At 44.4% G+C, this 26,127-nt stretch overlaps 1 protein-coding gene across 1 annotated transcript; it reads right to left on the bottom strand.

Annotated features, from left to right (window-relative positions):
- Positions 1–11,104: 11,104 nt before the first annotated feature.
- On the bottom strand, positions 11,105–21,493 carry LOC143283409 (BTB/POZ domain-containing protein 17-like). The gene is made up of 6 exons (XM_076589629.1): positions 20,655–21,493; positions 18,865–19,105; positions 18,077–18,175; positions 16,824–16,998; positions 13,492–13,715; positions 11,105–12,450 (listed from the first exon to the last, which is right to left on the bottom strand). The coding sequence occupies exons 1-6, from the start codon at positions 20,656–20,658 to the stop codon at positions 11,703–11,705; spliced, it is 1,491 nt and encodes a 496-aa protein (XP_076445744.1). The 5' UTR covers positions 20,659–21,493; the 3' UTR covers positions 11,105–11,702.
- Positions 21,494–26,127: the final 4,634 nt, after the last annotated feature.

Here is a 26,127-nt window from a genome sequence, read left to right as displayed (position 1 = left end):
TGGTCAGCAGCAGTCAAGGGTTTAAAGTAGGCTGTGTAAAATCTCTGACATGTGTGGGTGGAATCAGTCCGCTCAGAGCAAATCCTCCATCCAGGAAACATTGTTCCCTGTCAGTGAAATTATTCTGACCTGATTTGTCTTGCATCAACATCAAGGCCAAGAGGATTTTTAGTCATCCGTGGCACTGTCACTTATGTAACTGCTTTTTTTCTTTAATTCAGAATCATTGAAGGTATTTGTGAACTAATCTGTCTGTGACTTGCTGAAAACCATGAGAACACAGGAGAAGTTTTTGGAGGAAAAAAGAAAAAAAGCAGTACCAATATTGCCTTGTTACAAAAAAACTGTCATGATATCAAAATAACTTCTGGTTTTTCTCCTTTTCGATCTCAGAAAATTATTTGAATATTGAGCATTATGCCTCTTGTCCTTTCTGAAGACCTTGTACTGTCCAGCTCTCCCTAGAGTTTCTTATCACCTTTCTCTTTCCACCTGTTGCAGAGTCCTGCGAGACCATCATTTCCTGCGTCTGTGGTTGGAGATTGTTTTGTAGACAGATCCCAGTGACATGATTGCCTGCATTGTATACTGCATTATTTTTTTGTCACAACAGATTCCTGTGTGTGAAATTTGGAGCTGCTTCCTTTGTGAGAGCGCTGGCATCTCCACAGTGCGGTGCCACCTCTTTGTTAATTTTCCTTTCTGCATAACCCTAGGCAGTAGTCAGGCCTTGAGTGCATGCAAATGAATTTATATACCAGTTAGAGTGGATTTCTTCTACAGAATTTCGCCAGAGGACAATACATTTTGCCGTGGGTTCTTTTTCAGTGCGCCAAGTGTGTGTGTGTGTTTTGCACACGGGTCCTCAGTTTATTGTCTCATCCATTGACTACGCATTCGGTTTGATTTTTTCCAGTCTTCTTCTTCTTCTTCTGCGTTCGTGGGCTGCAACTCCCACGTTCACTCGTATGCACACGAGTGGGCTTTTACGTGTATGACCGTTTTTACCCCGCCATGCAGGCAGCCATACTCCGTTTTCAGGGGTGTGCATGCTGGGTATGTTCTTGTTTCCATAACCCACTGAACGCTGACATGGATTACAGGATCTTTAACGTTTCCAATCAAACTCAGGAGAAAGGGTAAGACAGGAAGTCAGACCCAAACCCTCATGGACACTGTATTGGCCAGTAAGCATCTTAACCATTCTGCCACCTATCTCCTGTACGCTGCACTGTACACAGCTTGAAGCAAATACACAGCAAAGCTGCAGACATGAGACGGTGGACAGTCACCACCCACCCTTCACCCCCACCCCCCCTCCCCCATCTCCCCCACCCCCAGTAACTGTGCCATCTGTACTGTGCCAGGTTCATGTGATGCAAATAAAATGATTCCAACATGATTTTCTTGGGCATAATTATGCTTACTATGAATGGGTGTTGTTGCTGGAATGTGGAACCATGGTCATACCATGGTCGGACTTTGTGTTGTTCTGTGGACCAGATGCTAATCTCCGTCACCATTTTGTCAGCATACCTGTCAGTCTCTCTTTCAGATGGGCACAACAGATGAGTGGTTACAGTGTTGGACTTTCAATCTGTGGGTCCCTGAGTTCAAACCCTGGTCACACAGCACCTGGTGAGCAAAAGGTGCTGATTTTTCTGATCTACGACGTCAACAGATGTGCAGACCTCCTAGTGCCTAAGCCACCTTCACAGATCAAGTAAGCATGTAAAAAGATCCTGTAATCCGTGTCAGCATTAAGTGGGTTATGGAAACATGTTCATACCCAGCATGCAACCCCCACTTTTCCCCCCAAATGGAGGATGACTGCCTGCATGGGGTAAAAACTGTCAAAAACGTAAAATACCACTTATGTATTTGAGTGAAAATTGGGAGTCGTAGCCCACGAAAGAGGAAGTCCATCTTTCAGAGATAGTAAAATATTATTGTAATTCAAGTATTATTGTATCTTGTATTGAATACTCTGCACAACAGTCACTGGGTGACAGTCTGCTGTACACAATCTGTACTGCTGGGGAAATCTGAGGTTATGTTCAAGCTGAACACAGTCAGACAGACACAGAGGGATGCTGGTTGTAGGAAAATCTGTTCCTGTAATGTGACACAGCCGGGAACGATTACACTGAACATGGTCAGAAACCAATCGGAAAAGTCGCTTTGTGGCTTACATCCTATCTTCCCTACCTTGCTATTCAGTGATCCAGTCTGAGGTGCTTGGTGCAGAATGTTGGTCATGATTCCTGTTTGTTTTTGTCGACAATGTTGCAATTGATGACAAAAGCTTATTTGTTTTGTACTACATTGTATTGTGTGGGCTGCTCTGTCAAAGTGAATTTTACAACAGAATTTTGCCAGGATGAACCCTTTTCGAGTTAAAAAGAGCTGTAATAGCTTTCTTCTTTTCTTTTTTTTTTCTTTTTTTTTTTATAGATTTTTTCCCCTGCATTTTATCTTATTTCATTCTCTATCTGTTCACTTTTTATGTTTTTGTTTATTTATCAATTAATTATGTATCCATTTTACTTATTTATAGATTTTTCTCTCTCTCACCTCAAGGCCTGACTTAGTGCAGGGTTATGTGCCTATCTGCTTAGCAGATGTGGGATAGCGTATATGGATTTGTCCAAACATATTAACACCTCCTTGAGTAACTTAACTAAACTGAACTGTAACAGCTGCTTCAGCCCTGGGAAGCATCACTTTGGACCCTGAAAACTTTGTGACGTGTGGTTATGTCCACATTACTGTGTCGGACTGTGTAATGCAGTAGTTCTTTTTATAGCCATGCCTGCCTGATGGCACCTGTATTAAGCATGAATATACTATGAAGACAGACTCAAAGAAGACCAGCTGCTGTGGCAAAGTGGTTAGCATTGCAGACTGATGGCTGGGAGGAAGCAGGTTCAATTCCAAGAAGAGGTGTTTTTTTCGGGCCTGCAGCCAGATCCTTCCCTGAGTGTGCTATGGGCTTAAACGGGAAGTCTGGGGCCACACAGTTTATGCTAAGGGCTTAAATGGGAAGTCTGGGACCACGCAGTTTATGCTATGGGCTTAAATGGGAAGTCCGGGACCATGCAGTTTATGTTATGGGCTTAAATGGAAGACTGGGACCACGCAGTTTATGCTATGGGCTTAAATGGAAGACGCTTAAATGGGAAGTCTGGGACCACACAGTTTATGCTATGAGCTTAAATGGGAAGACTGGGACCACGCAGTTTATGCTATGGGCTTAAATGGGAAGACTGGGACCACACAGTTTATGCTATGGGCTTAAATGGGAAGACTGGGACCACACAGTTTATGCTAAGGGCTTAAATGGGAAGTCTGGGACCACACAGTTTATGCTAAGGGCTTAAATGGGAAGTCTGGGACCACGCTGTTTATGCTACGGGCTTAAATGTAAGACTGGGACCACAAACAGTTTATGTTATGGACTTAAACAGGAAGACTGGGACTACATAGTTTATGCTATGGGCTTAAATGGAAGACTGGGACCACGCAGTTTATGCTTTGGGCTTAAATGGAAGACTGGTACCACAGGGCTTAAATGGAAGACTGGGACCACACAGTTTATGCTATGGGCTTAAATGGAAGACTGGGACCATGCAGTTTATGCTATGGGCTTAAACGGGAAGACTGGGACCACACAGTTTATGCTATGGGTTAAATGGGAAGACTGGGACCACACAGTTTATACTATGGGCTTAAATGGGAAGTCTGGGACTACACAGTATATGCTATGGGCTTAAATGGGAAGACTGGGACCACACAGTTTATACTATGGGCTTAAATGGAAGACCAGGACCACACAGTTTATGCTATGGGCTGAAATGGGAAGACTGGGACCACACAGTTTATGCTATGGGCTTAAATGGAAGACTGGGACCACACAGTTTATGCTATGGGCTTAAATGGGAGCTATGGGCTTAAACGGGAAGGCTGGGACCACACAGTTTATACTATGGGCTTAAATGGGAAGACTGGGACCACACAGTTTATGCTATGGACTTAAATGGAAGACTGGAACCACACGGTTTATGCTTTGGGCTTAAATGGGAAGTCTGGGACCACACAGTTTATCTTCTTCACAGATGTGTCTTTAGGTGCTTGGATGAGTCCTGTCAAGGTCTTTGGTGTCAGCAGATTTATGGGTGACTGTGTCTTTGGTGTCAGCAGATTCATGGGGGACTGTCGGAGGGATATGGTTGCAGTCTCCACTAAATGAGAACAGGTACTGCTTAACACCACCGAAGTGACTCAGCAGCAGTGCAGGCTCTCCTCTGGTGTGTGACCTCCTGGTGACCTAACACTGATGGTTCCCTGTAGACTGCCGATGCTGGGACTGCAATCGACAAAACTTAATGTGGTGTGGCTGTGTATGGGGGGACTCAATAAGTTGTGTGGGAGCAATGCCACTGAAACAGTGCAGATGGCGCAGTAAAAGACAGACTCAAAATTTTTGGCAAGTATCAGATGAAAGAAAGCTGATATTTCATGAACATGTATATGTATTCATATAATCAACAACAATTATTTAACTTTTCTCTTGCAATGCTTACCTTTAGAAAATATACATGAAAAAAAAGCAATTTAAGAAAAGCAACATAACTAGTAGACATATAAATGCTAACTAAAATCATGTATGCTAATGACACAGTGTTGACGAATATTGCTATCACATGTGGTAAATATGTTTGTCAGCACAACACAGACAGTGCAGTTGAAAAGCCAGCATAGACATCAAACAATGCAATAAGCACATACATCAGCACACAGCAAATCAATCACTGGCCTGTAAACCAAATCTAGCTATAATATCAAGCCACTGGAATTGATTACACAAAGCCCAAGAGAGAAAAAAAAAATTTTCAGGACCACAGAGCATTACCAAACTTTCCTGAGCCCCCTACAAGTAGCTTATCTCTGAGAATGAAAACAAATGTCACTGACATGCTGACATCACTGTGCTATTAGCCCATCCAGGAATAGGAGGAGTCTGTATTATACTCCGTGTTTGGTGATGCATGTACTCACCATGTCAAACTGATGCAAACTAGGCCTATCGCTTTCCTCTGCTTGGCCAAATTTTGCGCGGCTAACAGTGAAAAGATGACCCGTCTTGCCCCACCCCCCCCCCACCCCCAAAAAAGGGGGGGGGGGGGGGGTAAACTGTACCACAGGGCCAGTGAATTGATATCTACTATGTCTAGGGCTCACCACAGGAAGGCAGAGCCAAATCCCTTCCTTCCACCACTTTTAACTTTCTGCAAAAGAAGTCAGGTACCCATACACACCTGGGTGGAGTGAGGACAATTGGAGTGAAGCATCTATCCCAAGGACACAACACTATGCTGAAACGGGGCCTTGACCTCTGATCTCTGGATCAGAAGTCTTAACACCACAATCTGGCCACGGTAAACACAGATGCAAAAAGCATCCATTTTTCTTTCTGCACAGCGTTTGGTGTGTAAAATGCTTTTCCTCATAATTTCAGCCTGTCCCAGATGTTAGTCCACCAGAAAAAAAAAGAAAAGAAAAAAAAAAAAGACTTCATTATATTTGTGTTAACACTGATTCCGGCATCAGATCAGTGGAATACTGTGTCAAAAGTCATTTTATTTACTGACTGATGTTATTGGCCTAGGAAAATATGACCAACAGTTTACCCAGCAAAGTGGATGACCACCAACAAAAAAAGAAAAAAAAAGGAACTTTCAGAAACTGTCAGACAAACGACAGCTTAGCATCACTTCAATGACCATGCGGTTTTAAAAGGTCACTTCATACAATCTAAAAACGATCAATACAAACGATACGTTGTGGCAGAAAAATCCAGCCGTGCCTCCCCTCCCACAGAAACCCATTACAGTCGTGACATCAAGGCAAACACTTATGTAATCATAATTATCTTTCTGATTCTCTGATACAGTTTTAGCACCATGTTTATAAATAAATATAAAATTAAATATACCAATATTACTTTCAACATCAAATGACACCGTGTTTGTAAAGCGCTCAGAGCTTGGTCTGACCGAGGATAAGCAATATACAGATATCCATATCAATCAAATTTCAGACTTTTTCCAAAATGTGTACTCTGAATTGAAGCAAAAAGGAAAAAGAAAAGAAAAAAAAAGGTGGTGAAGCGCTCTCTCATGTGACAGAAGCCCAAAATTCACACAGAGAAACCTGTTGTGACTTAAAGAAATACAATACAATATAATGAAGACTGAACAACAAGGAACACCACATCAGTGATTAAAAACACCTCACCCTAGCACGGGAAAGAGGGACAGAAGTGAACAGACACAAGTTAGAAGACAACAGAATCATTTCCAGTGTATGAACAGCAGCCATCAAAAATCTGATATATAAATTATTATATTGCAAATATAAAAAAAATCATCAGAGCAATAAAAATGCCATGATCACAAGCATTATATAGAAATTATGTATGCAGGTGTGTTATTATATGTACAAATATCAAAATCACATTAAAGTAGGAAAAACAATTATTCCAATCTCTGTTGAGTTATTAAAAAAAAAAAAGGTACAAGAGAGAAAAATGTAAATGAATGTCACAAATGACATCCACATTTGGCACATACATTGGGGTGACTAAAACTGCAAATGATCACGAGTGAGTGAATTTCCATATTATAGGGATTTTTGTATCGGCTTTTTTTGTTAAAACAGCTTTATCCCCTTTCGTTTTACCTTCTTTCTGAATTAAGACACATGCTTTGGTTAACTCTACTCCAGATATGGGTTTATTCGTGCCATGATTACTTCCCCTGTGGACAGATACAGAGTATTCTCGTACCAACCCACTATTATAATTTATTTTATTCTTGCTCGATACAGTTGGCATTCTAAGCTGAACAGTTATCGGATTCTGAAAGCATGAAAACGATGCTTTGTTCAAGCTGTCAAATCAACAATTCTCCATCTATTTCCGCCATTTTAGTGAACCATCCTGTTTGGGGATTTTTCTTACTGCAGTGGTCTCTTCTTCTTCTTCTTCTTCTGCGTTCACTCGTATGCACACGAGTGGGCTTTTACGTGTATGACCGTTTTTACCCCACCATGTAGGCAGCCATACTCCGTTTTCGGGGGTGTGCATGCTGGGTATGTTCTTGTTTCCACAACCCACCGAACGCTGACATGGATTACAGGATCTTTAACGTGCGTATTTGATCTTCTGCTTGCATATACACACGAAGGGGGTTCAGGCACTAGCAGGTCTGCACATATGTTGACCTGGGAGATCGTAAAAATCTCCACCCTTTACCCACCAGGCGCCGTCGCCGTGATTCGAACCCGGGACCCTCAGATTGACAGTCCAACGCTTTAACCACTCGGCTATTGCGCCCATCTGCAGTGGTCTCAAACGGAGCTGCTCCACGGGAGCTGTTGCAGGCATGTAATTGTGGGGTGAATGAGTTAACCTGTCCTTGAACCCTGGCAAAAGGAAATTTTCTATCTAAAATTACGTTTTCAATAACATACCTACCCTGACCCAACTAGTGCAGACTCCGGCAGGGGTCTGACATTCCCGTCCTGTGCAAACTACTATCCGCCTGTGCTGAGAAAACGAAAGTACTACGGCCGATTACCTCCCGGAAGTAGGTAACCTCCCCTTTGTCCCCCTGGCTAGCGCCCTCTTTTTCCGGCAGCCATCATGACCCCTGTTCCTGTGCTCTTCACACGGCTAAGTTTTTTTTCCTATTTTCTGTCTGTCTGTTGATTCTCTGGCGTTCTTGTTTTTTGTCAAATTTTGTCAACAACCAGGTCACATAATTATATGGTTCGAGTGGGAGATCTGGTTAAAATTAAGGCGCGATCGCAATTGATTTGCAAACAAACTTTTCAGTTTAAAAAGGAAAAAAACAGTCACTCCTACCCATATGATCAACAGTAAAAACAGGGAAGGGATACAGAACCACAATGACACATGCCTCTTTTCATCATCAGGCACTCTTCCAGCCACACACACTTCCATGTCATTCTGTATTGTCACCATGTTGGTGTACCTTTCATACATGTTAAGTATGATGTTTTCATATTAAAAAAAAGAAAGAGAAAAAAAAAAAAAGAAGCATTGCTGAATATTTCAAGTATCGGGTTCAATAAGTTACCATTCCTTCAAATCACTGAAAACCCTTTGCAGAGATAGAGAGGTTCTGACACAAAACCAACAGACCTGGAGCAAACAGGTGAACAGTTTCTTCTGTGCAGTACAGTGACACTACAGAATTAAGGAAGAAAGAAAAAGAACATCACTGTGCATGCAAATTTACTGCTGAACCCCCCCCCCCCCCCCCCCCCCCCAAAAAAAAAAGGCAACTGTGGTCTTGAATCAAGATCGCCAGTTCACAGCAAAAATTGAATAAACAAGATAAACAACAGAACACCCACACAAACGGACCCACAGTGGTCACTTCATCAACAGGTTCAATCCTCCAGTGATCATGGTTCAGTCGTTGCCAAGAAATATGCATCAAAAAGGTGCCCACAGACTGATACACAGACAAACACATCATTTCTGATGACAGCCTCTACTGCCAGATGTTCGTGTTCCCAATTCTTCACAACAGGACAGGACAGGCACAACAGCCGGGTGGTCTAAGTGTTGGGACTTTCACTCTTGGGGGTCCTGGGTTTGAATCCTTGTCATGGCCACATCATACGACATAACACCCTCCCCAAAACCATCCTGCAAGGGACTGTAGAGGGAGGGCGCAGACGGGGGCGGCAGAGAAAGAGCTGGTCCGACAACGTCGAGGAATGGACCAAAATGACAATGCCAGATCTCCTCACGACAGCTGCCAACAGAACGGCGTGGCGAGCTATGACATCTTCCTCATGTCCCCCCAACGACCCCAGCGGACGAGGGAATGACCGTGACCGTGACCATGGCGACAGGTAGGCCAAGGGTGGAGATCTTTCAGTCTCCCAGGTCAACAGATGTGCAGACCTGCTCCAGTCTGAACCCCCTTCATGCATGTATGCATGCACAACGTAACAAGCACAAGGTGAGGGCAGCCCAAATATCACACACAATCTGTTGTGACCAAAAAATAAATTTTAAAAAATTTCAAAAAAAATAATAATAATGATGCAATACCCATCATGCTCTTGTTCTTCACTCCAATCATCATTATTCATATGATCTTCCTTCTACTTGTCAAACCATGCAAAATGAAAGAAGCAATCAAACTTCTTTTTTTTTAATTAAATTTTAAAAAGTTGATAAGGCAAGCATAATCATCCGTAATGAAGCAATCTGACTAGTCGCAAATAAATAGATAAGCAGTACCATTTGTAGTTTTTCAGATCAAACCCAATAAATAATGCATATGATGATGCGTCTATTTACATCACACTACCCAGTACAAACTACTGCAGGGGAAGGACCTCTCCACTCGGGGTGCTAATCTGCACCTCTGTCTGGCAAGAGAAGAGAATAGGACCGTTCCAGTTCAGCGGATCATGGGGTGGGCCACACGCTTTCATCCACATTTTACAGTCTTCTAGCCTTGCTTTTTGGCTTTGGAAACGGAAAGAAATTTTAACACCTTCATCTCAATTCAGGATAATGCTGGTCAGACTCGCGCTCACATTTTGTTCCGCCACGTGCAAGCCTCCATGTGTGCTGCTCTCTCAGCCAGGCCAAACAGCTTTCCAGACCATGCTAAACTAAGTCTGTGGGGACCATGTGTTCAGCTATTCAAAATATACGGCACCACATGACTGGCTGTGACTTTGGTTGTGCCGCACGGATGACTGACAGGAGTGGAGACGTCTGTATAAATTTGATTTAATATCATTCTTATTCTCATCATTATTAAATTTTTCATTTTATAACTCCATCTAGACCATTGATGGTTCTGCTGTGTACAAGTGACAAATTACCAAACCACTTCATCGAGGCTATTATTCTCTTTCTGGTCCAATACAACCTCTCAATAAACAGTTATCTTCTGACTCATATCAACTGATAAATGAACAATCCATTGCTGTCCCTTGAAGAGACAACTTTTTTTTTTTAATCTGTAAAAATCAGCTATGCCCTTTGCTCTTTCCCATTCTAAATGTTGTTGGTATTCTGTTAATAATTCCTTCATTTTAATATTAAATAATATCTTAAGTCTAAGAACAGAAGAGAATTTTTTTTAATGTACGCAAAAAGACATGTTCATTTTTGTCCCTCTCTCTCTCTATATATATATATATATATATTTATACATTCAAAGACCTGCTAACCACAGTGAAGGAACGCAAGCTCCGCTGGTATGGACACGTCACACGATCAGACGGCCTAGCCAAGACCATCCTGCAGGGTACCGTACAAGGAAGGAGGAAGAAAGGCAGACAGAGAAAGCGGTGGGAGGACATCAAAGAGTGGACGGGCCTGCCATTTGCCACAACTCAAAGGCCGCTGAGGACTGAGGCAGGTGGCGCGAGCTGACCAGGCAGTCATCCATGGTGCCCCAACGACCCACCCACGGGTCAAGGGATAGATGAGATGAGATGAGAGATATGTATGTATATTGCAGAAAGTTATTTTGAGTGTCTTTGCGTTTGTGCAGGTATGTGTGTGTGTGAACGAAGACTAACATTCAAATGTGCATGTTCACAAGCATGCTGCTTTCTGGAAAATGCTAATTAATGTGATGCTTAATCTTTCACAGAACAGTGGGTTTTGTCTGTCTCCCTCCTCACCCCAACCTTAATACTTGTTTCCCCTGGAGATGGGTGACCAGACAGCTGTTATAGTTTAACCCCTTGACTGCTGCTAATCAGTACGCTTGTCAGTGTAGGGCTGTCACCTTGGTGAGGGAAGACAGAACTTACATTTCTGGATGTCCGTCTCTGTCCTCTTATTACGGCTTCTTCCTCTTGGGGATTGCATAACCTTTGTTCGGCAAAAGCAGTCACTTCACTTGACAATACACACACAGTAGCTAATGTACTTGAAATTCATGCCATGCCAATCTCTTTTCATGAAGGCTCAGCTGACAGTCAAGAGGTAAAAAAAAAAAAAAAAAAAATGGTGCAGACCATATTTGCTTGATCCATCACAGATTCCATAAGAGTGATCAACTTGCTGCACACTTTACCCTGCGGCAGTGTTCATGGTGCACATGCACAACATTTAAGGCCCATTGTATGTCTGCAAGAAAAATCTATCAAAAAAATCTTGCATCTTACTGAACTGGTGAGGCTGCTCTCAGTTTTGGTGAGGAAAAAGTTGTTTCTTTGAGGGTGGTTTTTTTTTGTGGGTTTTTTTTTGGTGGTGGGGGGTGGCGATGGTGGTAGTGGTGGTGTGTGTGTGAGCTCCAAGCAGTCCACAGAGCACTTGCTCAAATGGAAACAGTGTGTCAGCACATCTCTGTACCCTAAACTTGGCTCCTGTTGGTCAAAGGAAGGGATACACCTTTTTTTTGTGACCAGGGATTATATTCAAAGAAATCATCTTTGTTGTTTCTGCTTCCAAAATGATCTGCACACTACACTGTGTCTGTTACACACAGCTGTTGCTGTCGTGACAAGTCACAAATCGCAATGCATGTACACACTTCTACCACCACAATCGCCACTACCACTGTCGTTCAACCACACTTCCTACCACTGTCAGTTTTTGTCCTTGAACTCTTTGACACTTTCCACCACTGTCAATTTTTGTCCTTGACCTCTTTGACCTGGTCCAGCAAGTGGTTGCCGACGTCCTGCACCTTGAGAAAGATGGTTCCCTCCAGCGTGCCATCCACCAGGTATGGGGAGTTCTCCTCCATCAGCTTCTCCACCGCCACAAACTTCTCCACCGAAAGCGTGTGGCTCTCCTTGCTGAAGGTCATGCACCAGCTGTGGGTCAAGGCCGCATACTTCAGCTGGTTCTGCTTGCCCAGCAGCATCAGAGTTACCTCCACCTTCATTGGGGGCAGGTCCGGGCGGCGGCGGATCACCTTCAGCGTGACATCCCCCGTCTGCCGGCCCATGTAGCTGCCGTAGATGGTGAGGGTGGTGAAGTAGCCCCGGGGGAAGAAGTACACCGAGAACAGTGTCATGTCCTCCTGCCGCTCCCGGGACGATGACACGAAGCGGTGCCGCGCCTTGCAGTCCAGCGAGATGCGCGAGTCGATCTTGTTGATGGTGGCATAGCCAGGAAGGCTGAACTTGTGGCTTACGCAGTACACCTCACTCGTGTAGTTGCGGTAGGGCTCCGGCGCCACCCGTGTGGAGGGGGAGGCGTCATCGTCAGCGCTGGCGTCTTCCTCGTCCATGGCCAGGGAGTGCTTGCGGTAGGCCAGGTTGAGCTTGTCAGCAAAGAGATCTTTGTGGTCCGTGCACAGAGAGGACTGCTCCACCCGCAGGAGGTGTTTGGGCGGCATCATCATGAAGCGGATGTGGGGCAGCACTTCTCTGTGGACAATTCAGTTCAGTTACTCAAGGAGGTGTCACTGTGATTGGACAAATCCATATATATATATATATATATATATATATATACGCTACACCACATCTGCCAAGCAGACACCTGACCAGCAGCGTAACCCAACACGCTTAGTCAGGCCTTGAAACAAAGACATCACACTGTATCTTCACTTTTGTGCTTGTCACATGGCATGTACAGAAATCTATATTCCAGTTCCTGGTATTGATGTTTTAGTGATCTTTTTCTTGTTGTAACCAGCATGCTTTACACTGCTGTCGAAAAGTTTAATGTATAAGAAGTAGGGATCTCTAAGACAGATACTTGTTCTCAGTCAGCATCACCAAGTTGCAGAGAGGTTTAAGACCGCTTTAATTTATTCTCATTCAATTCTACCAGTTATTGTTCTTCCTTTTCATGTCCCTTTCTCTTTCAAACAAACCTAGGGTAGACTCTCGAGGCCAGACCAGTGTGTTGGGTTTATTCAAGGTCAGGCGTCTGCTCCTCTTTTTTTTTCTTCAAAGCAGATGTGGTGTCATGTGCATGGATCATCTGCATGCTCAGACACCTTTAAACTGAAACTCTTTGCTTCTGCCTCCATCTCACGCATGCCATCATGTCCTCCCATCTTCTTTTGTTGTTTTTTTTAGTTAAGCTTATTTGTAAAACTCAGCTGCACACTTGAATGCATGCACGCACGCACACACACACGCACGCATGCACCACAAACACACATGCACACACACGCACACACACACACACACACACAACCTAACACAAAGACACACACCCTCACACACACACACCCTCACACACCCCTCACACAGACCCGCACCCCCCCCCACACACACACCCTCCCACCCGCACACACCACACCCCACATCACGCCCACCCCCACCTAAACACACACACGCTGACACCCCCACCCCCACTCAAGACTCCATGACTGCCCCACCCCACCCCCTCCTTCCCACACACACCTCCCGAACGCCTCCAAGCCACCCTTTGCTCAGCAGTCAATCAAACTAAACCTGAGGTTGTCCTCCAGTTGGTCCTTGTTGTGCTCGTGCAGCAGCCACCGCTCCACCTGCCCCCACAGCACTGCCTCACTCTCCACCACCATGTCCGAGGCTGCCAGGAAGGCCAGCAGCTCCGGCATCACCATGTAGGGCCAGTCCCCAGCCTGCATCACCGTGTCGAAGTTGGACAGGATGAAACCCAGGCACCGCTCACGCAGCTCGTGTTGGCACGTCATCTGTGGATGAGGGGAGACACCACCCAGTTATGTGGAGGAAGTTCCCATCGCCCAAGTCAACATACGTGCAGACCTGCTTGTGCCTGAACCCCCTTTGTGTGTATATGCAAGCATAAGATCATATACGCATGTTAAAGATCCTGTAATCCATGTAAGCGTTCTGTGGGTTATTGAAAAAAGAACGTACCCAGCATGCAATAGCCGAATGGTTAAAGCGCTTGAGTTTCAATCTGAGGGTCCTGGGTTCGAATCTCGGTGCACCTGGTGGGTAAAGGGTGGAGTTTCTCCCATCTCCCAGGTCAACATATGTGCAGATCTGCTAGTGCCTGAACCCCCTTCGTGTGTATGCGCACGCAGAAGATCAAATACGCACGTTTAAGATCCTGTAATCCATGTCAGTGTTCGGTGGGTTATGGAAACAAAAATATACCCAGCATGCACACCCTCGAAAACGGAGTATGGCTGCCTACATGGTGTGGTAAATAAATACAAACGGTCATACACGTAAAATGTTACATGTCTGTCTGAGTGTGTATGCGTGTGTGTCTGAAATCAGATTGAATGACACAGGAAACGAATGATGAGCGCCCAGTGGCAGCCATCAGTCGGCTCTACCCAGGTAGGCAGCCTGTGGTGCAAATGTCCCCGTGTATGTAAAGCGCTTAGAGCTTGGTCTCTGACCGAGGATAGGCGCTATATAAGTATCCACATCAATCAATCAATCATGCATACCCCCAGAAATGGAGTATGGCTGCTACATGGCAGGGTAAAAACGGTCATACACATCAAAGCCCACTCGTGTACATATATATATACCAGAGAATGTGGGAGTTGCAGCCCACCAACGAAGAAGAAGAAGGAGGAGGAGGAAGGTGGCAGAATGGTCAAGACGCTCAGCTTGCCAATACAGAGAGTCATTCCGTGAGGGTGTGGGTTCGAATCCCGCTCTCGCCCTTTCTCCAAGTTTGACTGGGAAAATTAAACTGAGCAACTAGCCTTTCAGATGAGACAATAAACCGAGGAGGTCCCACGTGCAGCACGCACGTGGCGCACTGAAAAAGAACCCATGGCAACAAGAGTTTTGTCCTTTGGCAAAATCTGGCAAATATAGAAACATGCACTCAAGGCCTGACAAGCATGTTGGGTTATAGTGGAGTGATGGCCTAGAGGTAACACGTCCACCTAGGAAGCGAGAGAATCTGAGCGTGCTGGTTCGAATCCTGGCTCAGCCACTGATATTTTCTCCCCCTCCACTAGACCTTGTGTGGTGGTCTGGACGCTAGTCATTCGGATGAGATGATAAACCGAGGTCCTGTGTGCAACATGCACTAGAGCACGTAAAAGAACACACAGCAACAAAAGGGTTGTTCCTGGCAAAATTCTGTAGAAAAATCCACTTTGATAGGAAAAAACAAACTGCACGCAGGAAAAAATGCAAAAAAATGGGTGGCGCTGTAGTATAGCGACGCGCTCTCCCCAGGGAGAGCAGCCCAAATTTCACACAGAGAAATCTGTTGTGACAAAAAGAGAAATACAATACAATATGTGGGGTAGCATATATGAATTCGTCCGAACGCAGTGACCCCTCCTTGAGAAACTGAAACTGAAACTGGCCCACCCAGAACACTGCTGCCTACACAGTACAGAATGCGCTTTATTATCTCGGTTAAGACGAATTCATTTGTGGTGTAAAACATCGTAAACAATACATGAAAATCACAGTCATTCAATATGTATACGTATCCGATATAAAATGCTTAGATGGTAACATAAAGTAAACCATACACATAATATTAATTAAAAAAACAGTAGATCAAAAAAAATTTTTTAATCTTGAAAGGTAACTTTGGTAAATCTCACATACAATCGTCACAGCCATACAAGTGATGTAATCACAGCTGAAGGATAGGCATAAAATAGCATACTTAACTAAACACTGACATGTAATACCAAAATGCTGGTCAACAATATTTCAGATCAAGATGTCATATCATGCACACACACACACACACACACACACACACACACACACACACAATCTAGCATACATTTAAGAAGTCACATGTTTCACTATAAATTCTTGCAGTTTGACAGCTGGTTTGATCTTGAAATGAAGCTGATTCGTGTCAGCAGCACTCGTGTCCTGATACTGCCCAGAAGTAAGACCTATGGACACAGATCGTTTTCTTTTCAATCGCCAAAGATGTGGAACAAGCTCCCTGATAACCTCCGTCATTCTGATTCCCTCGCATCTTTTAAATCTCGTCTAAAAACTCACCTTTTCCCTCAGCAGTAAGTTCAATTGTGGCAGGTCCACTTCCTTTGCGTTAGCTTTACTTGACTATGTGTGTATACATATGTATGTGTACATAACTACATGCATGTATATGAATGTGTATTGTGTGTGTGTGCATTTATGTAAGTTTGTGCCTGCCTATGTGTGCGTATGTGTTAGGGTTGCTGTTAGATACACATGTATTGTTAAAATGTATGTATGCAGTGTGTGTGTGTGTGTGTGTGTGTGTGTGTGTGTGTGTGTGTAGTCACATTTTGGTGTGTGCATGTAACATAGATGTAATGTTTTATGTTAACAAAGCGTTTTTGTAAAGCACCTGGAGCAGATTTCTGGATAGTGTGCTATATAAGTATCCATTATTATTATTATTATAGAAAAAAAAAAGGCTGGAAAACTGATTGATAGTGAGACAAAAAGTACAAAAGTGTGAAATTTATTTGTGGACAGACTGCCCTAAAACTTGACACAATGACAAGACACTGATAAACTTTAGCTCAGTCACTTTCTGCATCAAAGTCTGTCTTGCTTGGACAAAAAAAAAAAAAAAAAAAAAAAAAATCATTTTGGCCCCTTGCCACTGTTATTGTGCATGGAAACTTCCTCCACCACATACCTCTGATATTCCGACATCTTTAATGTTAAAATTCAAACAAAACTGCCAAGTGCAAAAATAAATCAAACAAAGGACCGAACACACACACACACACACACACACACACACACACACACACAAACACACACTCATATAAACATGCATACACATACAAACAAACACAGAGAGACACACACACACACACACACACGTCAAATACCTGTGCGTACTGGTACCAGGTGAGGGCGCGGTTGGTGTCGGGTGACTGCACGATGTGGTCCATCATGAACGTCAGACACGACCGGCGTAGACAATCCACCTCATACTTGTCTGCTAGCAGCAACAGCGGCAACACCGTCGTCGTCTTCAGCACCACTTCTCCGCTGTACAGGTAGCTGATGACGCACACCACCAATCATAAATACACAGTCATTTCTCAGAAACATAGACACACACACACTTCTCCGCTGACGATGCACATCACTGATCATAAATACACTGTCATTTCTCAGAAACACAGACCCACACACACACTTCCCCGCTGACAATGCACATCACCGATCATAAATACACTGTCATTTCTCATAAACACAGACCCACACACACACTTCCCCGCTGACAATGCACATCACCGATCATAAATACACTGTCATTTCTCATAAACATAGACCCACACACACTTTGCTGACGACACACATGACTGATCATAAATACACCGTCATTTCTTCATGTGGCAGCAATGTTTTTCACATGGAGAATAACTAACTTCTTGCCATCTTCCTGGCCACTGATGTTCTCCTGGGCTGAAGATTATCACTCCTTCCCATTGGCTAATACTTACAATATCAAAGGTTCCTGATCTTACAAAATCAAGGCACACAAACACAGGGGTTACCCATCCCAGAAGATTCTCAGACCGGGGCACACAAACATTACCCACCCCAGAAAATGCTCAGACTGGGGCACATAAACATTACCCACCCTACAAAATGCTCAGACCGGGGCACATAAACATTACCCACCCTACAAAATGCTCAGACCGGGGCACACAAACATTACCCACCCCAGAAAATGCTCAGACCGGGGCACACAAACATTACCCACCCCAGAAAATGCTCAGACCGGGGCACACAAACATTACCCACCCTACAAAATGCTCAGACCGGGGCACACAAACATTACCCACCCCAGAAAATGCTCAGACCGAGGCACATAAACATTACCCACCCCAGAAAATGCTCAGACTGGGGCACACAAACATTACCCACCCCAGAAAATGCTATGACTGGGGCACACAAACATTACCCACCCCAGAAAATGCTCAGACCGGGGCACACAAGCATTACCCACCCCAGAAAATGCTCAGACCGGGTCACACAAACATTACCCACCCCAGAAAATGCTCAGACCGGGGCACACAAGCATTACCCACCCCAGAAAATGCTCAGACCGGGTCACACAAGCATTACCCACCCCAGAAAATGCTCAAACTGAGGCACACACTCCTCCTCTTCCGTCAGACAGATCTCTGGTTGTTGTGCTTCCTTCCACCGTCGCTCACTCAGCATGGCTCTGCACACAGTCAGCACCCAACTCTGATCAGCCTCTGTGGTGCTCACATTGTTGATGGTAAAGAAATAAATGTTCAACTTCAAACCAGCAAGAACAACCATACAACAACAAGCATACACACACACACACACACACACACACACAGAGCATATACACTCAGGTCACTTTTCCCATATTCAGTTCATTACATCACCACCCCCTGTTCTAACTTCCAAAAAGTCTCTCCGCTTCTTTTGTGTGTGTCTAACATCACTTATTGTGAAAAGACCTAAAATGTGTGAACATCAACAATATGTAAACACAACACACGAAGCACATGTGCACCACATATCCAAGTCTGTATTATGTGGTTTCGAGCATGTACTCTATGTGTGTGTGTGTGTGTGTGTGTGTGTGTGTGTGTGTGTGTGTGTGTGTGTTCGTGTGAGAAAAGGAGAAAGGGTCAGTTTTATCCATCCTCCACTCAATGCCTCAAGTAACTAATTCAAAACAGTGTATTGAAAAGTAGAAAACTCAAAAATTCCCTCCAACACTCCCTCACCATTTCCCTTCTTATTCCCCCTATAAGTTACACCCCAGCAGACACCTGACCAATGCATAGACCCAATGCATTCATCAGGTCTTGAGAGCCTACAAAAAATAAACAAAAACAAATAAACAAAAAAAAAACCACCTCAGAATGGACTCACTCAAAGACACCACTGGCGGTGATGAGAACGAACCGGTGTGCGTGGAAGCGTTGGTCACCCACCCTCAGGACGATGTCGCTCAGTCGCTCCTGCATGAAGAGATTTTTGTAGCGCTGCACCACATCTTCTGAGTCATGCACCGTCATTGTTCCACCCGACTTTCCAGTGTCCACTCGACGCACCTTGCTTTCCATTGCCATGCTGGTGTGAAGTCTGCGTTTCACTCTGCTGAACACATTTCCTGCAAAATATGAAAACACAACTCTGAAATGTATGACAACAGTTCATGAAGTTTCAATATACTACTGTATCACTAAAAAAAATAAATAAAAAAAATAAAATTTTTAAAAAGACTGAAGTTGATGTACTTGAACACAGTTGCTGAGTCACTTCTCGTTCTTTCAGTTTAGTTGTGTCTGCTCTGATGTAATGTATGGGCACCACATACTGTGCCCTCTAAGTCTAAAGACAATAACAACTGATCATAAAAACAGACAGACTGGGAAAACGTCCTCTATGGAGTGGAGACTGTGACTAGTCCAACAGTTTCCATGAAACTGTAGTCTTAATATAATTATTATTATTTTTACTAGATTCTACCTTGTATGTGTGACTGTGCCCTGCTGCCAACACTGTTTGTTTGTTTGTTTGTTTTGTTTTGTTTGTATGTTTTCTGAAGATTTAACATTGCTCCTGCTGAATGAATTATCTTGTGACCTATCTGTTACCTGCATGCATTTTTTCCCCCTAGTGTGTGCTTCAATGCGTTAAAAAAAAAAAATCATAGTAATGACAGTAATGTCCATGTCTATGACAATATCTAACTTGATATTTTCAACACAATAAATATGTACATGCACATCCATTACATGCTGTGACTGTGACCAGTTTCTGATGCAACAGTGTTGTCTGTTATGAGTTTTTCTCTATTTATCAAATATCTTTGACCTGCTTTTATCATTTGTTTAATATTGTTGATTAAATGTGTTTTTGTTCTTTAAACAATGTAATAACTGAATAAAAATATTATCATTCTTCCACGTCTAGCCTGTGTGTACAAGTGGGCTTTTACCACTCCCTTGAAACTGAAACCCTCACCAAACCAAGACCAAAGCCCTGTTCAACTTGACCTTGATGGTGCGAGACAACAGGCTGATATACTTAACTCTACCACAACTGGGATTTTACAAGCATGACCATTTCTACTCTGTGATGTAGGCTTTTGTACTAGTTTTCTGAGGTATACAAGTTGGTTATGTTCTTGTTTCTGTACTCCACCAAATGCCAACATGGATTAAAGGATCTTTAATGTGCTGCATTTGATGTTTGGCAAGTGCTTAGACATGAAAGGGGTTCAGGCACCAGCAGTCTGCATGACTGTCGAAATGGGAGATCATATGTTGCTCTGTCTTTTATCCCCTACGCCCTGCTGGACTGATCCCAAGACCATCAAAGCCTTCCTTTTTAATTATATTTTATTCCATATCCTGTTCTTTTGTCTGCCTTATTACTGTATTATTTAATTGTACCTTGCACAGAGGTCTTCACTATACCAGAAAAGTATACTATGAACCCAATTCATTGTTGCAATTCTCAAATGTATTATGTAATTGAAAAGTGAATCACTGACATGTGTATGGCTTGTGCTACTCAAGTTTAAAAAAGAATACTATTGTGAAAACAAAAACTTTTTTTAATATGAGTCATGTGCATAAAAACTGTTACAAAATGTTATAAACAACAGGCATGCAATGCCAACAATGTAATACTAAAGTCATCCACACACTTACCCATCTGCCAGTGTGGAGAGAAACACTAAGTGACCCACCATGAACAAACATACACAGGGCTGCATGGGGTGCATGGCTTATGTTGCCTCATCAATGCACACAACTCTACTTCCAGTGAGTCCAAGCCAGCAGTAACAATGGCACTTGCCGGGTCCTCTCTCGATCTACTAATACATACAATACACTGCAAAGGCCTGGATTTGACACAAAGATCTTCTCTCTATCAACTACCACACAATATGTATCACAGTGGTCTGGATTTGACATCAACGCAAGGGAGCTTATTCAAAACACGTCACTTGGTGTACCGACGTCAACAAAACACTGTGAACAGGCGGTCTTTCAACCATATTATAAACTTTTTAGTCAACACAGAAAAATTTTTTTTACCGAAACAAGCTCGATTACATTTAGATGGCGTCAATCTATCACTCAGTTGTACACATTTAAATAATATGTTTTTGAAATGATCATCACAACGGCAAGTGCACTGCACATACATTCAACAGACGAGTTGAACAGACTGTAAATAGATATTCTTCTTTGTTTTTTTCACGTCATTCATAACACGATGACTGCCAACAGCCACACAACTTTTGGCATGTCTTTACCGTTGAAAACTAAATTATAATTCGTGAAAAGAAGTCCGTGCCACATCGGAAGTCAAACTGTGTTCACAGAAGACCCGAGTTTCAGTTTGTGTCAAGTTTCCGGCTAAGTAACAGTGAATGTCAATGTCTTGTTATCCAACAGCCCGTGACAATTCTGCCAGCCCATGTTCCGGTCTGCTGTTTTCATGCCTCATTCCCACCTGGGGTACCCTGACCTGACAAAACACTTGATCTGACTACCTGAGTGAGTGCATCTTGTGGTAGTGTTGCGTGTGTGTTGTCATCGATTGGCCAAGTGCCATATGCAGCTGCTCGTGAATACAGCATTCACAAAACTCTACAATTTTCTCAACAGACCAAACATGTCAGACGCCAACAAATAAATTTCAAGCCAAACGTGGAAATAGTGCCCACCTTTTTCTCTCACGTTGGTGTGTTTATTTTTAGGTCCGGAACGTGGATGACGCTTCCAGTGCGCATGCTCTCATATATTAAAACGGGAAATAGTTGGGGGTGTTTCACGCGTTGTCCCGCATGCAGTGCGATGCGGTGATTCACTACACAGCCTGCCGTGCATTTCGCGTTCTTTCGTAATTTCTTTTTTCTTGTTTTCTTTTTTTTTTCGCGCGTTGGGTTACGCTGCTGGTCAGGCATCTGCTTGGCAGATGTAGTGTAGCGTATACGGATTTGTCCGAACGCAGTGACGCCTCCTTGAGCTACTGAAACTGAAACTGAAACTCGTAAAACATAGGACTTCCGCCTTGGAACTCTTCTCCTCCCTACCCAACACAGCTACCAATTCAACTTCTCCCCTCTCCTCTTGGGTGTGTGTGCCTCTGTGTGTGTGTGTGTGTGTGTGTGTGTGTGTGACTCAGTGCGTTGCGTGCATCAGTTTGCTCTAGCCGTGGTCTCTGTGGTTAACAAATCCGCTGAGTGACAGTGAGTGATGTTTTAATGATGTGATAATCCAGTAAAGCGCATCACACCCCAATCGCCACTCAGGATGCCAGCAGTTAAAATTATTTTTCAATCCGAGTCAGTCACGGTCGCACGTCTCAGCCGGTGCCAGTGACCTGAAAAGACCGCGCCGGGCGCCCGCGCATAACGCCGGCGACACTGCCCCTCCCGGCAGCCATCTAACTCCCCCCCCCCCCCCCCCCCCCCCCCCCCCCCCCCCCGCACACTGACTACACACACACACACACACACACACAGAGGAACGGACACAACTGACCCAGTTGAACCACCGACTCAGTGATGCACGTGCATGCGGCCGTGCTCGGTGACGAACCGGCGGCCGGGCACACCCTGGTTGGACATGCACATTGAATCGTGATAGATCGGTGGACTTATTTGACGCGATACTGTGAGTGTGGATTGAATCATCAGTTGCCGGCTGTCATCAGAAACGATTTTCATCTCGGTGAATGGAGGGCGGTCACGGCCCGCGGGTTTCGGTTGCCACTGAGTTCCTCTTCCGCCCCTCAGCTCTCCGGGTCTCCCATTAATTCAGTCCCTTTGCTGGACTGACCTCGCACTGAAGATCAGAGCCGGGGACGGTGTCGAGTCATTCCATTGATATACCAACTTCAATAAACCGTCCAGTGTTCAGTGTCTCTGTCTGTCCAAGGGTCTGTATGTCTGTATGTCTGCCCGTCTGTGTATCTGCCGACGCTCTCTCTCTCTCTCTCTCTCTCTCTCTCTCTCTCTCTCCGCTCTGGATCTCGCTGGCATCATCAGTGTGTCTCATTTCCGATGTGTACAAAGAATATAGCCATTCTAAAAAAAAAAAAAAATTTTTAATTAACCAAGTGAAAAAAAGAGGGGAATAACCCGCTCAAAATATAAAAAGAGAATGCTGCGTAATATGATTTCACGTGTTGCACTGAGGCGCTGTATAAGTGACCAGATGGTCTATAACGATTGTGCTGCTAATTTGGGAATGGCCGGGGGTGGGTGGACGGTGCGTTCTAGCGTAAGTATTGCAGTTAAATTACACGGCATCCCGCAGAAAACGGAGTCGAGATTCCTCTACAAAGTAAAAAAAAACACGTCTGTGTGTGTCAGTGTGTGTGTGTATGTGTGTGTGTGTGTGTGTGTCAGTGTGTGTGTGTGTGTGTGTGTGTGTGTGTGCCGGTGTGTGTGTGTGGGGGTGTCAGTGTGTGTGTGTGGGTGTGTGTGTGTGTGTTTCCACTGCGATACTTCTTCCTGTATATATGTGCTGTGAACTTGAACATATTATCATGAAACATACAGAACGCACCCCCTCACCGCCCCACCCACCCCCTTTTAAGCATGCATAGTTACATAAACGCACAGTATCTCACTCTTTTTCTCTCACATGAACGCACAACCGCGCGCGCGCGCGCGCACACACGACACACACACACACACACACACACACACACACACACACACACACACATGCCAGTACGCCATAGATGTGAAACAGCAGCAGCTGTGTTTGACTGTTTGATATACCAGGGTTTCCATCCGCATGCCAGTCATGAGTCTTCGTGACAGATTTATTGTCTGTCTCTCCGGTGATGTTCACGTCACTTGTGCACTGAGCTCATTTGTACTATCTGTACTGTCTGTGCTGTATTGTCGGTGCAGAAACTGTCTGCATATATATTCTATGTACTATCTGTACTGTCTGTGCTGTATTGTACAGAAACTGTCTGCAGCATAGGCCTAGTATCTGTTCTGTGTACTAACTGTACTGTCTGTGCTGTATTGTGCAGAAACTGTCTGCATATCTGTTCTATGTATTGTCTGTACTGTCTGTGCTGTATCAGTATGGCTGTCGCCGAAATAACGGGCTCAGTTAAAGCGGTCATAGCCGGCGGGCTACACGTAAAATCCCCTGACTCGTACATGAGTGGACTGATGTGAGAGTTGCAGCCCACGAACGCGGCTGAAGAAGATTACACCCCTTCTCTTCACAACGTTGAAACATCACCGCGCCGTCTGGATCCAGTCTGGATATTTTCACTTCTTTTTATCCGCAGTTTTCTTTCTTTCTTCCGAGTCTTCTCAGTCAGTTCTTCTCCCTTGTTTCAACGTCACTTTAATAACAGTTTTGGTGTAGTGACAGAGGATATAATGGCAATGATGGTAATGATACTATCAGTACAGGAGCAGCACCACTGTGAAGCCGGCGTCCTCAGTCGTGAGAACTAGACACTGATTCTTTGATATGGCTACAGTACCCACTGTCATTTTTGTTTCAAGACTCTAAATCTCTGAAAAGATAACCCACGATAGGAGAACCCGGAAGGAGAATGAGGAAAAGAAGAACTGAGAAGAACCACATGATCAATAGAGTGTGGCTATACTGAACCACATAATTCGATCTGTGCGCTGAGCACCACAAAATCACGTGTTGCCCTGATAGACCCCCCCCTCCCCCTCCCCCAAGGCTCCCCCGCACCCTAAGAAAGATCGAGTTTCGTCTTCAGTCTGTGCATGAATTATAGGCTATGGGCTTGGCGTTTCTTCAGCTCCATGCTTGTTGTCAGTCCGTCAAGGAAGTTCAGTGTCGGTTCCCGCGAGTTGTTCAAGCAGTCGCATATACTGGCATTCTCTTCTGGCACTCAGCCTAAAGTTATGGTTCGGTACTTCTCGCAACTTTTGCAGGATCGAAGTCTTCTTTGTCAAATTCGGTCCCTCCTGGGACGCCAAAAGTACGTCCGGTGTCTATTCTTCAGTCTCATAGCCACCACGGCCGAATTTTGGAACCGCTTTCACATGGCTCACATGAATCTGGTTACTCAGATATATACAGTACAGTACTGGTATACCATACTGATCGAGTTATCCCGTGGCAAAGTGGCTAAAGCGGCCGGCTACTGACTCGACCGACCACAAGTGGGAGATCACGAGCCCGGGTTCAGTTCGACTGCACTCAATCTGAGAGGCACGTATTGAGATCTGACATCACAGTTGGAAGTTTTTCAGTGAGTTGCCATGACCAGCTTGTTCCAGTTTTCAGAGTCAAGTATGCCATAGTAAATTACTGATGAGCTCAAAGGGGATTACTCAGTGGGACCATACAGTCGATATCACTAAGAACGATCTGGTGTCGCCACGGGTCCACCCACTAACTGAGTCACCGATCGCACATGATTCGTCTGAGAATATCGGTGCTAAAATTTCCTGGCCAACACTTTGACAGCAGTTGTTTGTATCTCTCGGGCCTGGCTCAGTGACCGCCAATAAAGACATTACTCATCATGAAGGAAAGTGTTGAGCCCGGGTACCAATCGACAGCTTGTGAAGCAGTCACTGAAACCTAACTGCATGGATCTCAACTTACATGCACAATCATTATCATCAATAGCGACAGTAAAAAGATATATATCAATCAATCAAAAACATGACACACACAAAAAAACCCACACATAACTGATGTCCATATATCGTCCATTGTGGCCTTTAATGCCACCGTGACGCTTTCATTTTTATCTATACAGTTTTATTGTTACACCTTTTTCCGCTGATGACTCACTTACTGAAGTTGTGGACGGTGATTGATACGGTCACAGTTTCCATGCAAAGCAGTGCAAGCATCATCAGTAAAACTGACGTACAGGCCTTTGGCATATGTCGAAGATGAAAGAAGAGAGAGAGAGAGAGAGAGAGGGGGGGGGGTGTAGCCGGTGTGTGTGTGTGTGTGTGTGTGTGTGTGTGTGTGAGTGTGTGTGTGTGTATGCGCGCGTGCTTGCGGCGGCCAGCGGTGTGTGTCCCGGCGTGTTTGTGCGTGCGTGCGTGCCAGTGTGTGCGTGTGCGTGTATGTGTGTGTGCGTGTATGTGTGTGTGTGTGTGTGTGTGAGAGAGAGTGTGTGTGTGTGAGAGAGAGA

Source organism: Babylonia areolata, chromosome 6 (assembly GCF_041734735.1).
Source record: "Babylonia areolata isolate BAREFJ2019XMU chromosome 6, ASM4173473v1, whole genome shotgun sequence".
NCBI lineage: Eukaryota > Metazoa > Mollusca > Gastropoda > Neogastropoda > Buccinidae > Babylonia > Babylonia areolata.
The sequence above is the reverse complement of the archived record's forward strand: the minus strand, read 5'-3'. Positions and strand labels throughout refer to the sequence as shown.